The following is a 13,433-nucleotide window of genomic DNA, read 5'->3' on the forward strand; positions in this document are numbered from 1 at the left end:
AAGAAAATATGGGTTTCCATGTTCTATGTTGTTGTGTTGTCTACAAAATAGAATTGTTTTTTCATAATTTTGAACCCATGTGGATGATCGAAAAGAAACGTCTTTTTAGGTGTTTTGGCAGGTGCACTAGAGGAGGGTGCCCCGAATTCCCTTTTGCACCGAGTCAATTGGTGGAGAGGTGGAATGAGTTAGAGTAACCATTAGCATTAAACATTTCATAACACCAAAATATTTGAATGGGATGAAGACATGAATTTTTATTAAATTAAATAAAAGAAAATCGCAGTGCACGATACGATGTTGCTCTGGTGCTGATTTGGTGTTTCATACTTAAATAATTTCATAAATATTAGGACTTCTCTAATACTATTATTTCTGTTTACAGTTACTTAAAATTAGTATTTCAATAAAATTGGGTGGCACCAAAGTAAGATTTTGGTTTTAGGTTTCAAATATAAATACAAATTCTACTTTCATAAGAAAACCACATAACCAGAAAAATTAACAAGGAAATAATGCACAACGTGATATAAAAGCGTAAATATTAATTAATTTAAAATTTAGGATCGAATTTAAACAAAACACATTTGAATTTATTAAGACCATCCACAATGCCGCCCAGCCGAGCGTCGGCGCTGGGCGGTCTATTGCAGTCGCCCAGCGGGCGAATGGAGAGAGAAACTGCGCAGCGCTGGGCGGTCCGCTCGGCGCTATTGCAGCGCCCGGATCGCCCAGCGCACCGCCTAGCGCGAAATTTAAATTTTTTTTTCCGAAACACTATATATACGCGCTTTGCTCGTCATTTTCATTCGCACCACTTGTTTTAACGAGTACTCTCTCTATCTTAATTTCTGTACAAGATCAACAAGGGAAATGGATCTCAACAACGAGCCTAGTTTTTTTAAATTAATGTATTTTTTATTATTGTATTTTTTTATTATTTTATTTTTTTTTAAATTAATGTATTTTTTTAAATTATTGTACTTTTTTAAATTTTAATATTATTATTAAACTTTTCCCGTATATGTCTCGTAAATTAAATTTCGTATATTGTGTGATTGTTAATTATTTCATTTTGTATATATTTGTTAATAGTGATGTGGATATTATGTGGCTAGGCTATGGCTGGGCTATTGCTGGGCTATTTGCTTGTTTTGATGATGTGGCAGGAGGATTTTTAGTGCTGATGATGTGGCAGTGGCTAGGCTATGGCTGGGCTATTCCTATTGTGGATGGTCTAAACAATTTATCCAGTGTAGAAGAGTGTTGAATTCGAGGTTGTACATATTAATCTAAGTGCATGCTTATGTATTGTAATACCCCGACTTTTTGTACCCTTTTTATTTGTTCCTGTAGTGACATTGTTTGTGCACCTGGAAATTTTTGCGTTTGTTTCTTTTATCGAGAGAAGGATTTTATTTTGGGCCAAATAATTATTTTCTCCTAGCCCAATTTGAAGCCAATGAACCAAAAACATATTTTTATTTTTATTTTTCTTGAGCCCATTCTCATTCGAAACCCAATCACCCGAAGAGAATAAAAACCGCAGATTACTCCCCTCAACTTTCAGTTACTAGATTTTTGGCCATGATCTTCTGCATCGCTCAAAAGTAGGAACAAATCTCTTTAACAAACCCCAAAATAAAGCTCTGGTATATGCATATGCATATTTAGAGAAAAATACATTTGTTTTGTTTCTGGAATTGGGAACGGGGAGAGAAGAGAAATCAATATAACTTTTACTACTCATCAGATCAGCCAAGCATCGTTGGAATTCACGAAAATTTAACGGGTAGACTAGAGAGAGGAATGTGAAGTTAGGAATCTGAAATTTTTGGGTTTTCCATTGGAAGAGAGAGTGACGGCAACGTGGAGTGACTGGAGGGTTGACCGGACAGGGGCGAATGAACTCCGAGAGCGGAAGGATGATGGCAGCGGTGGTAGAGAACCGAATGACAGGAAGACCGTCGGCCGGACGGCGACGACTCCTACTTTGATCAGCAGCCTCGCAACCAACAACAGCAGCAGCGCAGGGCGACAGTGCCTGCGTCGTCGGCCTGGACGTGAAGCAACTGCGGACAACAAGCAGAGGGCACGACAGCAACTGATCCTTGGCGGCGACGGCGGCGATCAATTAAAGGCCGTGTCTCAGTGGCTGAACAACGCGTTGAAGGAGAAGGCGGTGCTTGCTGCAATAGGGAATGGTGGCGGATAGCAGCTCGCATCGGCAAATCAGCGAAAAAAAAACGGTGGCGGCGGTGCTGAGTTATGTCGGAGAGAAGGAGAGGGATTGCAGACATGAGTGAGCCTCTGAATTTGTGAGATATTGGAGAAGAAAGTTGAGATTGAGAGAGAGTCCGAGAGAGGAGAGGAGACGGCATTGGCTGGAGAGATTTGGGAATTTGATGTGATACCGGGCATGAGACGACAGCGGTGGTGAGATCTGCTGGACGCCGGCGACACGAAGGAGGGACAGAGAAGAGAGATGGGACAGCAGCCGTGAATTCATCAGAGATGGTGTGCCATCGCTGCTGGTAAAAGGGAAAGAGAGAGGGAGTGTTGTGTTGGGGAAGAAAGAGAATGAATCAAGGACTGTGTTGATTCCAATTTTGGGTTGTATTGATTTCAACTTGGGAATTTCTGACTGTGAGAGACTTAGAAGAGGGAATTTGGGGATTTTCATGTTTCTGGGAACAAATACAGAGAGAGTGACCGATAGGAATAGATGAAGAGAGTTCTTTTCTTTGTTTTGTTGGGCCAACTTTAAAATATTAGGAATTGGGCCAAAGAAATAAAGGGATAGTGTATGGAATTTGGGCCAGTAGCTGGGAGCTTCACGAATTGAATTAAAGAATCATATTGTTGTGATAGAGTCGGCTGACCTTATGATTAACGTACGAGGATTTCAGAATTTTCTAAGTAATGACGAAAGGTAAGATTTAATATCACCAGGATACATGCATTATTTTTAATTAAATGTTTTGTTCTCTAAACTCTAATTTTTTTGCATATTATGTTCTTCCATAAAAAGGGGGAATTTTTTGCAAGCTATTTGAAAACAAAACGGCGGAAAGACGAGTAGAGGATTTAAGAGAACGAGGTGGGCTTTCTTTTTAAATAAGGACTATGTCCTAAATACTTTTTATGTGAAAGGAGGTGGAAAGTGTTTGTCTTGCCATGTTTTGTATTTGAATGAACCTATCTGAAGTGGCTATGTCATGTATGTTAAATCGAATTCGGGTCCCAGTAGGGCTGCAAACCCTGCTCGGACTGGTGTACACCCCGTAGATCGTGTGCTTTCTCTTTGGAGTTGGCCGGTCTAGTGACTTGGTTCGTGGCCACGTTCCTTGTCATGTATGTTCAGATATGATATGATGATGGTGGATGTGGATGGAAATTGATTGCGCAACCGAACTTGTGAAATAAATGTTTTTGTGTACTTGGGTTCTTTTAATTAAAACCCCCAATGTCACTTGATTATGGCTTGACAAACTATGTTTTGGCATGTGTCCACTGAGTGCATCAAGTACTCAGCCCTGCATTTTTTTTAAAATGTGCAGGTTGAGCGGTGACGAGCGCCGTGGGTGTTGAGCATAAAAGTGAAGAATGTCTATCAAATGTCTAGAATATGTTGTGTCTTCATACATAGCATTATTCTACTCTCGAAATGCTTCCGCTAGATGTTGTTCTTTTGAGTTCGTGTATTGTTGAGATTTTTCATTTGGAGTTGTTGATTGTTGAAATGATACTCTGATTTTATTCGAGCTATTCCCATTTGTTTCAAGCTATTGTCGATTTGTGTTGATTTTCCTCTTTCTTCACCGCTTCTTTAACCCTCCCCTAGTCGCGATTAACCGTGTTTTCTATCCTTAGAAAATGCGGGCGTGACATGTATGTTACATGATCTGTTTTAAATAATTCAAAGTATCAATTGATTTTTTCATCTCATAAGTAGTACTATTACTTAGGATATATCCTTTCCCTTTTTTTCCTTTTTCACTTTTCCATTTTCTATTCTCTTCTTTAATTATTCTTAGGCATATTCTCACTTTCTGCATCCCCATAGCCATTTAATCACCCGACCATATTACAGGACTGATGCTAATAAGTTATAAACTTTTAACATTATTTTTATTTTCAACACATTTATAGATTATATCATTTATAATTTATATTTTATTGGAATATAGATTAACATACACCCCCTTTTTTAATACTAGTAGAAATAAGGTAGTGATAAAATGCAAAATCTAAATATTGTACAAACTTCAAACTATGATCTGGACTGGACCGTTAGAAAATATCAGCAACTGACAAAATAACATCAACAGAAAATGTTAACACGGTGTCAACACAATATAAACACAACATCAACCGTTGACACTATGTTGACATTTTTTATTGCTATTATTTTGTCATATGTTGACATTTTCTAACGGTCCAGATTATAGTTTGAAGTTTGTACAATATTTAGAGTTTGCATTTGATCGCGTCTCAGCAGACATATATATGTTGTGAAACGATCTTTTGCACCATGGAAGAAATCATATAGTATTAATTTTTGGTGAATCTTTTGAAGAAACATGAAGGGACTAGAAGATTAAGATTAGAGGAAAGAAATGAGCCTCCTTTTATTGATCATCACACCAATACATTATCTTCTCAAAAGAGAGGAAGTTAAAGCAAAATATATGTAAAGAAAATAATAGGAAGAATATGAATTAAGGGCATTTGGGGTTGCCCTTGGAATTCAATTTGTCCCTATAGCAAGGGCACTCTGATTTATTCCCAAATGTTCCAGAAGGCACACATTTGCATTCTTCACAGCATATCCCACAATATTTCAAGCACCTCTTCTTCAACCCTGCTTTTGAGCACCTCACTCCACATTTCTCCCCACAAAAACCTTCACATCAATCATTTCAATTACCCAAAATGTACACTAGAAGTATTAATTAGGCTCCATAATTAACAACACTTACTTGATTCTTCTGTAGCTGTGGACTCAAGAAAATTGGAGCTTAAAATTAGTGCCACAACTAGGAATGCAGCAAAATAAGGCTTCATGTTAGCTAATTTTAATTTGTTTTATCAGATTGACTGAATTAGATGGTGCTTATTTATACTTGCTAGTGAGGTTAGCACTGCATTTTTTGCGTGCCTAAATAATAATAGAGGTATGTTTATTAAAATTGTTAGGATGCAAATATACAGACTGTCGTTTGGTGGTTCAAAGATTAGAGTTACATATTTTTAGGATGTATTGATTGATATTTAATGGTTATAGCTAGCCAATAGTTTTGTTCATTTCTCCATTTTTGTAATAAGTTGGTGTTCTTTTTTTTTCTTCATGAAAAAGTTTACAGTTGTACCTAATTTTCATATTATTGATGCAAGCTGGATTATGTGTTTTTTAGAATAAATTTTTTAGTTCTAAGATAAAAAAATGCTCTTTTCAATCAAATGTTGGTTTACAATAACCAATTTAATTAATACATACAACTACGTGATCTTTTATTTCTTGTTATTTTTTTGTTGGGTGCAAAAGTTATTTTCCTTTATAGAGATACTCCTTCCTTTTTTTCTCACGAGGGTAAGCACTCTTTTCTTTTTGATTAGTCTTAAAAGAGTATGCATTTTCTAATTTTGGAATTCATTCTCTACTAATAATACTTTAACTATTTTTTTATATATATCCCTTACTTTACCGGCTATGCATTAAAACTTATGCTCAACAAAAAGTACATTATCTTGTGGAAAAGAGGGAGTATATTGTTTATCTATAATTAAAGGAATCAATTATTTATTCCTAGTGAAGATTACAATATCCCTGGAACATATTTTTATGCAGCAATTGGCATCTTCAAATTCAATCGATTCATTGAACTTTCGATTTTAAATATAGTAACTTCTTTTTGATTGAGCCCTTAATTTGACAAATTAAATGATGAACTTTGACGGGATGACCAGTTCTTGCTATTGTCTGTGAAGAATTTTATCATTGCAAGTATTTGACAGCCACGATTAAAACTTGCAGACCTCTCAAATTTATAAGTTGAATATGAGCCTATGAGGTTATTAGGGTGATTAGTTAGTTAAGTAATTATTAAGTTATTAATTGATAATTAAAGAGTGGTTGACATGTAATATGATGTGTAATTATTCATTAACAGTGTATTAATTTGCAAAGGGAGAATATTTTTGGCTCACTGGATCCTCAGGCCCAAATTAATCGAGGCCCAATGATGCATTGCTTTATTGGATAAACCAAACCCATTCACTCGGTTAATTATATATAGTTTCGAAACCAGAAATCATAATCCAATTTCGAAATATTTACCTACCTTATTTCGTTATTAAAGCCCTATTGATTTGTTTTTCCACTTGAAAAATAATTACTCTACTTCGGATTAATATGTATATGTAATAATGAGCTCTTAACAAAAATATGGGTTATTAATGAGATTTAAGGCTGCTCCACTACACCCAAGATTATAGAAAATATTTTTAATTAAAAAGATTTAGGTTTCATTGTTCTCTTATATTAAACTTTTAAGATTAGAATAAAAACACTAGAGCCTAATTGGCGATTTTATTTTGGTAGATTAAGGTTTTGGAATATCAAAAAGGTCTTTTAACTCTAATCCAATTTTGCTTAAAAAATAATTTATGACATAATATCTCTATGCCATAATATTGTTATAGTATATTTTCATAATTACATTTTATATTTTAACCAATATTCCTAACTTATTTTTTAACTATTGCTTACAAGATTATGAAATGGAGAATATAAAATCATTACATAAACACATAAATGAAACTTCCGTAGATAATGTCCTATTTCCATGAAAAAAATTAGTGAATATAAAAAAAGTTAGTTATAGGTTTGTACTTGAATATCAGCAATCGTTTTATTTTAAAATAATCTGAATTTGTAAAATTTTTTAATTATGGCTACGTAAATGAAGTAAAATAGAGGTAATAAATCTTACAGTCAGAATAAAAATAGATACTAGTAGTATTTTTGGTTTCGTTAATTATCAAAAGTAGTGCAAGTAATTTCTTATGGAACATCAATGTTCATAGAGGATAAAAATAGAGATAATAAATCTTACTAAAATTATTACTATAAATGTTCATATATAAGTCAAAATAAACAATTTATCTCAAGATATAATATAAATACTTGTAATAATGTACCGACCTTTGTTTCTCTGCTTCTCATCCTATCGCATTCTTTTTATCTCTGTCTCTCTCATCAACAACCATGTAACTCATCTAAGAGATATCCATGGCCATCACTAAAATCCAATCCCCATTTGGGCCCCATCGTTTTCAAGAAATCATCACATTAACGAGGTACATTTACTTCAACTACTGATATTCAACCCTTGAATTAAGTGAGTGTTTCTAACTGTAACTTTGCAGCTCAAGTGAAGATTTTGATTTTATAAATTACAATATTTTTTCAAGGAAGAGAAATGGAGTGAAGAAAGTGAGTGTGAAGTTGTCAACCCCAAATGTTAAGAAAGCAAATCTTTTTGCAGCAAGGAAGGAGAGAATAAAGATTCCCATTTATAGTGATGCTGAAAATAGCAATTATCATATAAGTCAATTTTTCAGGCATCCATCTGGGATTGAAGCCATCTTGAATTTAAAGGCCTTGCAGAGTTGTCAATCCCTTGATTCCAATTTGTATAGGTATTATATCTTTCCATTATTTATTTAAGTTTCTTGTTGCTGAATTCCTCATTTCATGATTATTTATAAATGTGCAAACACAAACACAAAAGATTAACCATATGTAGGATTGAGTATTTCAAGGATTACATGATTAAAAACAACTCAATTTGTTTGCAATTTATCTATCTAAACTATCTATCAAAGTGACCATTCTTTAGGAAAAGGAAATTATGGAAATTGGTGGTGCAAGTAAATTGAGATTTTGTGGAGTTAAAATGCTGCAGAGTTTGTTTTACTTAAATGTGTTTTGAAACATAGTACTATTGTTGTCTTAATTGTGCAAATTATATTATGTTATTTAGTTTAGCTCCTCATCCTATTGTTTGTGTCTTCATTTGATAATGCTTTTGCAGGTGCATTAAGCTTCTTAATTTCGAGGTTGCGCCAGTTATCGACTTACAAGTAACATCAACTGCTGGAGAATGTTTAGTCGAGATGATATCTTGCAAGGTATGCTTCTTGCAAAAAGGATGGAAAAAACAGATTGTTTTGAGAGTATGCATAATGAATTAGAATATACACTTGGTTTGTCGATTCACACTCCAGTTTGAGGGTTCTGATGCGGTGGAACGCCAGAACGAGCGCTTCTCAGGTGAGTTCAGTTGGAGGATTCTTTAGATTTCAAGTGCTGCAGATCCACCTTTCGGGTCTTCAATTTCTTGCAGAACAACTTGAAATGGGAAACCGTTAATTCTGAGCAATTTCTGGATGTTGATGTCAGATTAGATCTTGTCCTTGAGGTTTATATCCAACATTAGTCATCTTTTTGAAATAAGCTCTTTTGACGTCGCTTTGATGCAGATATATACCCACCCATTTGCTATGCTGCCCCCATCAACGGTTGAGGGTCCAGGAAATATGTAAGTAGACTAGACTAGACGCGATGGTATACCGTTTATCCACTAGTATTTGAATTTCGTTTTCGACATAGAATGATGCAAGCACTGGTGGATCAGCTGGTGCCATTGCTTCTACAACAACTGCTCCAAGATTACGAAGAACGGGTTTCAGAACAACGCAAGAGCAAGAGCAAGACCCTTCACTAATAAAATCACTTGGCATACATTGCGTTTAACATGGATGGTGATACCGAACGCACATAACGACATTGTTTTTATGGCTCGAATTCCAATTTTCTAATGGAGAACAACTACCAAATTCAATTTTGTTGTCAAGGATAGAGCATCATAAATGGAGAAAGTAAGCAGAAAAGCAATCAGTTGCATGTTATTAAAGTGAAGCATTGACACACAATTTCAAAGATGAGAGTTCATAATGCTGAATGCATTGCATAGCAACCATACCATATCACAACAAAAGATAAAACAAACCATACACAAATGAAATAACCATATCCTCGTTACAAGTCCCTAGCAAATCACACTGCAAACGTCACGGGGAATTATCAGACGATCAAGTTGCAGGAGAAATAACTATTTACTGAATGTAAGCCAACTTACAATCAGCAAACTCGAGAAAGCAAAGCAGCAGCCACGTGGATTAATCACCCGCGCCTAGACCGCCTATCATCACTCCTGTCATCCTCAGGGTATCTCCTTCCACTAGGGCGTCCCTCGTCATACCTAGCCCTCTTCGATACGTGTTCCCCACCTCTCTCATCTTTATTACTTGCGTGCTCCTCTTCTCGTTGACGCTCACGGTCCCTCTTATATGGCTCTCTATCTCCATGTCTTCTGACATCGCCATCTTTATCATCCCCTCTCTCTCTTTCTTGCTTTCTTCCATGGCGATCTTCATCATCCCCTCTCCCTCTCTCTCTCCCTCTTTCAGGCTTTCTTCCATAGCGATCTTCATCATCCACTTTCTTCTTTCTTCCATGGTGATCTTCATCTTCACCTCTCTCTCTTTCTTGCCTTCTTCCATGGCGACCTTCAGCATCCCCTCTTTCTCTTCCATGGCTTCGCCGGTAACCTTCATCCTCCCCACTCTCTCTCCTATTCTCATGCCGGGGCTCATTCCTACTGCGAGTCATGCCCTCACTTCTATCTCCAGAACTATCTCCCTTTGATTCATACAGCTGCTCCAATTTCCGAAATGCATTCAATCCATCATCGTTCTCCTTCTGTTTATCATCAACATCACGTGCAAGATCCTTCTCTCTGCCTCTGGAACTTGAATCGTCACCATGACCTACTTTTTTCTTCATTAATGGCTTGGTTTCTTCAACTCTATCTTGATTCCTAACATTAGATCTACTTCTTTCAGTGGCATCACCAGGTTTATACTCATCATCCCCTGTACTGATTCTATCTAGTCTACCACGACCAGAACTTAAATCATCCTTATCTCTATCATGCTGTTCCCTTCTCCTTTTAGGTGCTTCGTCAGAATCACTGTCACTTCCTTGACCATACCTGTCATTAATTTTAACTTGTCTGTCAATGTCGATTCCTTGACCATACCTATCACCAATTTCATCTTCTCTGTCACTGTCACTTCCTTTAACATATCTATCACCAAATTTATCTTGTATCTCACTCCTGGGTTTCCTACTACTATCATAACGACGGTCCTTTGGACTATCAGGTAGTGAATTCACCTTCCCAGTTCGGCTTCTCTCACGTTTCTCCAACTTATCATCAGAATCACCATGTCGCCTGCTCTGCTCGTAACCCCTCTCACTCCTACTCTTGAGGCCTTCACGAGGATTACGTTCATCATCTGAGTCAGATTCTCTATTCTTCCAAGCTCCCTTATGATAGTTTTTTCGGTCATCATCATATTTTCCCTTCTTATGACTGTACTCGTCATCAGAATCATGCCGCTTGCTGCTTGATGGCTTCTTTAGGTCTTGCTTTCTCCTATCAGGGATCTCGCCAGAGTTGTAGTCATCATCAGAGTCAAGTCGTGAGCTCTTTAAAGGCTTATTTTGCTCTTTCTTTCTTTTCTCAAGGCTCTCTCCGGAGCTGTAGCCATCATCAGAATCATACCGTTTGCTCTTAGACGGCTTCTTTAACTCTTGCTTTATCCTCTCAACACTCTCTCCAGATCTGTAATCATCTTCTGAACCATCCCGCCTGCTCTTTGAAGACTTCTTTTGCCCTTGATTTCTCCTCTCAAGACTCCCAGGGGGACTGTACTCATCATCCTCATGTCGCTTGCTTTTTGACTGCGGCATGTTCATTGACAGTTTCATTTCTTCTATCCTTCTCCTTTCCGGACTCTCACGAGCTCTGTTACGAGTCATTGACAGCTTTTTTTCTTTTATCTTTCTCCTCTCATGTGCTTTGTTATCATCATGGTCATGCCGCTTGCTCTTTCCCAGCGTCATATCCTTCTTTAGCTCCTGATTTCTCCTGTCAGGGCCCTTATCTGAACTGCGGTCGTCATCTGAATCGTGGCGTTTGTTCTTTGAAGACTTCTTTTCATTTTGCTTTCTCCTCTGAGGACTCCCAGGGGAGCTGTAGTAGTCATCAGATTCATGGCGCTTGCTCTTTGAAGACGACTTTGGATTTTGCTTCCCGCTCTCATAAGAATCAGAATCATGGCGCTCACGAGCTCTAATGTTTTTCTTATCATGATCAGGCTCCGAACCTAAATCAGAATCGGAATCAGACTGTGATTCTGAACTGGATGAACTACTATAACGCCTCGAAACTCTCTTCTTCTTCTTAGATGACTTTCCCTTTCTCTTCCTAAGATCAACATCAGAACCCTCACTACTATCAGAATCCTTTGCCCGCTTTTTTTTATTCCTTCCAGATTCATTTTTCTTTACAACTTTTTGTATTGTTTCCCTCTGATCAGTATCAGTAGACACTATTTCACCCTCATCAAGAATCTCCTTGAAATTTAGTGCCTCAGCAGCACTACGCTTCTGCTCTTTCTCAGCTTCAGATTCTATTCCAAGTGCAGCCTTCAGATTTTCCATCTGCCTCTCCTTCAGTGCAGCTATTTGATGAGTCTGAGTCGCCGAAACTCTAATAATCCACAAAGAAATTAATGTTTAGCCTCTCACAACGAAAATTCCATTTAATTCAAATTAAACAGCATCATTGAGTATTTAAAAACTGTAATGTAACGAAATTATAATCAAATGGCTCCAGTGACAGCACAACAAACCATAATACCAGCAACTAAGTAGAACAAAATCAACATGTGAATGTAAGCACTACAGCTATAATAATACCGATAAATTAAGCTCGACCATAAAGCAAAAGGAGTATCAATTTTAAATTTTCACACAAACACACACTAAAATTGTAGATAGAAGCATATGTACTTTTCCGAAAATCGCGACTTATTTTCAGCACCAGCATCTTCTTTATCCTTGGCTTCGAGAGACTTCCTTGCCTCGTCGAGCTTCTCGGCGATCTCGGCATCTGTATACCCCTGATCTGTCAGCTTATCCTCCAAAACGATCAGTTTGAGCTCAATCTGACGCTTCCGATCGTGCTCCAGGATCTCCTTGTTGGCTTTGCGGGTCACGCCGGCCATTCCTTGGCCCGATTCGAAGCCCCTGCTCGAATCTGTGACGACTTTGTTGGTCTTGGGTCGCACGAAGAACTTGTTCGACTGTATGTGGCCATTGGTTCCGGATCCCCGAGGGGTCTGGAGCCCTATTCCGTTATACATTTCTCAAATTCTAGGCGAATTTTTGATTGAACGGATCTGTGAATTGTTTGAGATTGCAGTAGAACCGTGAAAGAATTGGGGAAGGGAAAGGAAAGGTTAGGGTTCAAGCTGAGATCATAATGGTAAAGGGTGTAGAATATTGGGCCGGGCTTTACTGACTCCGACCCATTTAACTTAGCATGGACTTTTACAAATACTCGCTACATTTAAGTAGTTAATGAGATATAAATATTATTTTTATATATTAATTTTATAATAAAATGTAAGTGAATTGAGTTAATGAAGTTTAATATATTAAAATGATAAAAATAAAATAGATATTTAATAAGGAAGATCCTCGAATGAAAAAAATAGGACACATGATTAATGAGAATGAAGGGAGCAGTTTGTATATTGAAGTCTTTGTATTGAAATTTTAGTAAAGTAAAAAAAAAGAGCAACAGATAGTTGATATATTGACGGTGGAAAACAGGACTTACTATATTAGAAAGAGAAATTTGTAAATAGATAATAATTAATTAATCCAAAACGAAAAATGAAACTCTTTTCATAGATAGAGATGGTATTTTTTATAGTTAAAAATTCACAATCACATCAACTATAAAAATAGTACTCCCATAATTATTTTATAGTATTACATAAAACTAGTAAAATTCATGTTGTAATTGTATTTGTTTAACTAAAGTGGTGACAAATGAATTCTATATATTCTAATCGAATTGAAATGGTGTCCCATTTTTTTCTGTTTATAATTTTATAATATAATCTGAAAATAATTAAGGATAACTTAATAAAATTGAGTTGAGGATACAGTTACATCATTAATACTTGATATTAACATAGCAATTTGAGTCGCCAACACCATCATCCAAATATATACAGATTTTTGCCAATAAGGCCATCCGCAATGGCGCCTAGCGCACCGCCTAGCCGAGCGCCGGCGCTAGGCGGTCCATTGCAACCGCCCAGCCCATTTTCGGAGAGAGAAAACGCCTAGCGCTCGGCGGTTCCGTGGCGCTAGGCGATGCGCTGGGCGATCCGCTCGGCGCTATTGCAGCGTCCAGATCGCCTAGCGCATCGCCTAGCCGATT

The 13,433-nt window shown here is 37.0% G+C and overlaps 3 protein-coding genes and 1 long non-coding RNA gene across 8 annotated transcripts; 2 read left to right on the forward strand and 2 right to left on the reverse strand.

The window, feature by feature from the left end:
• Window positions 1–1,611: 1,611 nt before the first annotated feature.
• On the forward strand, window positions 1,612–3,605 carry LOC121771070. Its single transcript, XR_006043923.1, has 3 exons — window positions 1,612–2,932; window positions 3,032–3,100; window positions 3,561–3,605. It is a non-coding gene; the product is annotated as an uncharacterized LOC121771070 (long non-coding RNA).
• A 1,001-nt stretch (window positions 3,606–4,606) lies between these two features.
• LOC121771237 (peamaclein-like) lies at window positions 4,607–5,073 on the reverse strand. The gene is made up of 2 exons (XM_042168015.1): window positions 4,983–5,073; window positions 4,607–4,906 (listed from the first exon to the last, which is right to left on the reverse strand). The coding sequence occupies exons 1-2, from the start codon at window positions 5,065–5,067 to the stop codon at window positions 4,722–4,724; spliced, it is 270 nt and encodes an 89-aa protein (XP_042023949.1). The 5' UTR covers window positions 5,068–5,073; the 3' UTR covers window positions 4,607–4,721.
• A 2,156-nt stretch (window positions 5,074–7,229) lies between these two features.
• On the forward strand, window positions 7,230–8,912 carry LOC121771516. 5 transcript variants are annotated; one of them, XM_042168315.1, is made up of 6 exons: window positions 7,230–7,362; window positions 7,432–7,704; window positions 8,100–8,196; window positions 8,293–8,338; window positions 8,548–8,606; window positions 8,678–8,912. In XM_042168315.1, the coding sequence occupies exons 1-5, from the start codon at window positions 7,295–7,297 to the stop codon at window positions 8,589–8,591; spliced, it is 528 nt and encodes a 175-aa protein (XP_042024249.1). In that variant the 5' UTR covers window positions 7,230–7,294; the 3' UTR covers window positions 8,592–8,606; window positions 8,678–8,912. The 5 variants fall into 5 exon arrangements, 4 of the variants coding, with proteins under 4 accessions (XP_042024249.1, XP_042024247.1, XP_042024248.1 ...); XR_006044058.1 differs by having other exon boundaries at window positions 7,477–7,704; window positions 8,100–8,338; XM_042168313.1 differs by lacking the exon at window positions 8,293–8,338.
• A 35-nt stretch (window positions 8,913–8,947) lies between these two features.
• On the reverse strand, window positions 8,948–12,469 carry LOC121771515 (peptidyl-prolyl cis-trans isomerase G-like). The gene is made up of 2 exons (XM_042168311.1): window positions 11,990–12,469; window positions 8,948–11,687 (listed from the first exon to the last, which is right to left on the reverse strand). The coding sequence occupies exons 1-2, from the start codon at window positions 12,340–12,342 to the stop codon at window positions 9,251–9,253; spliced, it is 2,790 nt and encodes a 929-aa protein (XP_042024245.1). The 5' UTR covers window positions 12,343–12,469; the 3' UTR covers window positions 8,948–9,250.
• Between the last annotated feature and the right edge of the window lie 964 nt (window positions 12,470–13,433).

This window comes from Salvia splendens, chromosome 16 (assembly GCF_004379255.2).
Source record: "Salvia splendens isolate huo1 chromosome 16, SspV2, whole genome shotgun sequence".
In the NCBI taxonomy this organism is placed as follows: Eukaryota; Viridiplantae; Streptophyta; class Magnoliopsida; order Lamiales; family Lamiaceae; genus Salvia; species Salvia splendens.

Bases quoted from the DNA above. Each gene is read 5' to 3' on its own strand.
- LOC121771237 (XM_042168015.1), bottom strand. From the start codon at position 5,067: ATGAAGCCTTATTTTGCTGCATTCCTAGTTGTGGCACTAATTTTAAGC. The intron at 4,907-4,982 runs GTAAGTGTTGTT...ATTGATGTGAAG, and splicing joins CACAGCTACAGAAGAATCAA to GTTTTTGTGGGGAGAAATGT.
- LOC121771516 (XM_042168313.1), top strand. From the start codon at position 7,295: ATGGCCATCACTAAAATCCAATCCCCATTTGGGCCCCATCGTTTTCAA. The intron at 7,363-7,431 runs GTACATTTACTT...GTAACTTTGCAG, and splicing joins GAAATCATCACATTAACGAG to CTCAAGTGAAGATTTTGATT. The intron at 8,197-8,547 runs GTATGCTTCTTG...GCTTTGATGCAG, and splicing joins TCGAGATGATATCTTGCAAG to ATATATACCCACCCATTTGC.
- LOC121771515 (XM_042168311.1), bottom strand. From the start codon at position 12,342: ATGTATAACGGAATAGGGCTCCAGACCCCTCGGGGATCCGGAACCAAT. The intron at 11,688-11,989 runs GTACATATGCTT...GTGGATTATTAG, and splicing joins AAGTCGCGATTTTCGGAAAA to AGTTTCGGCGACTCAGACTC.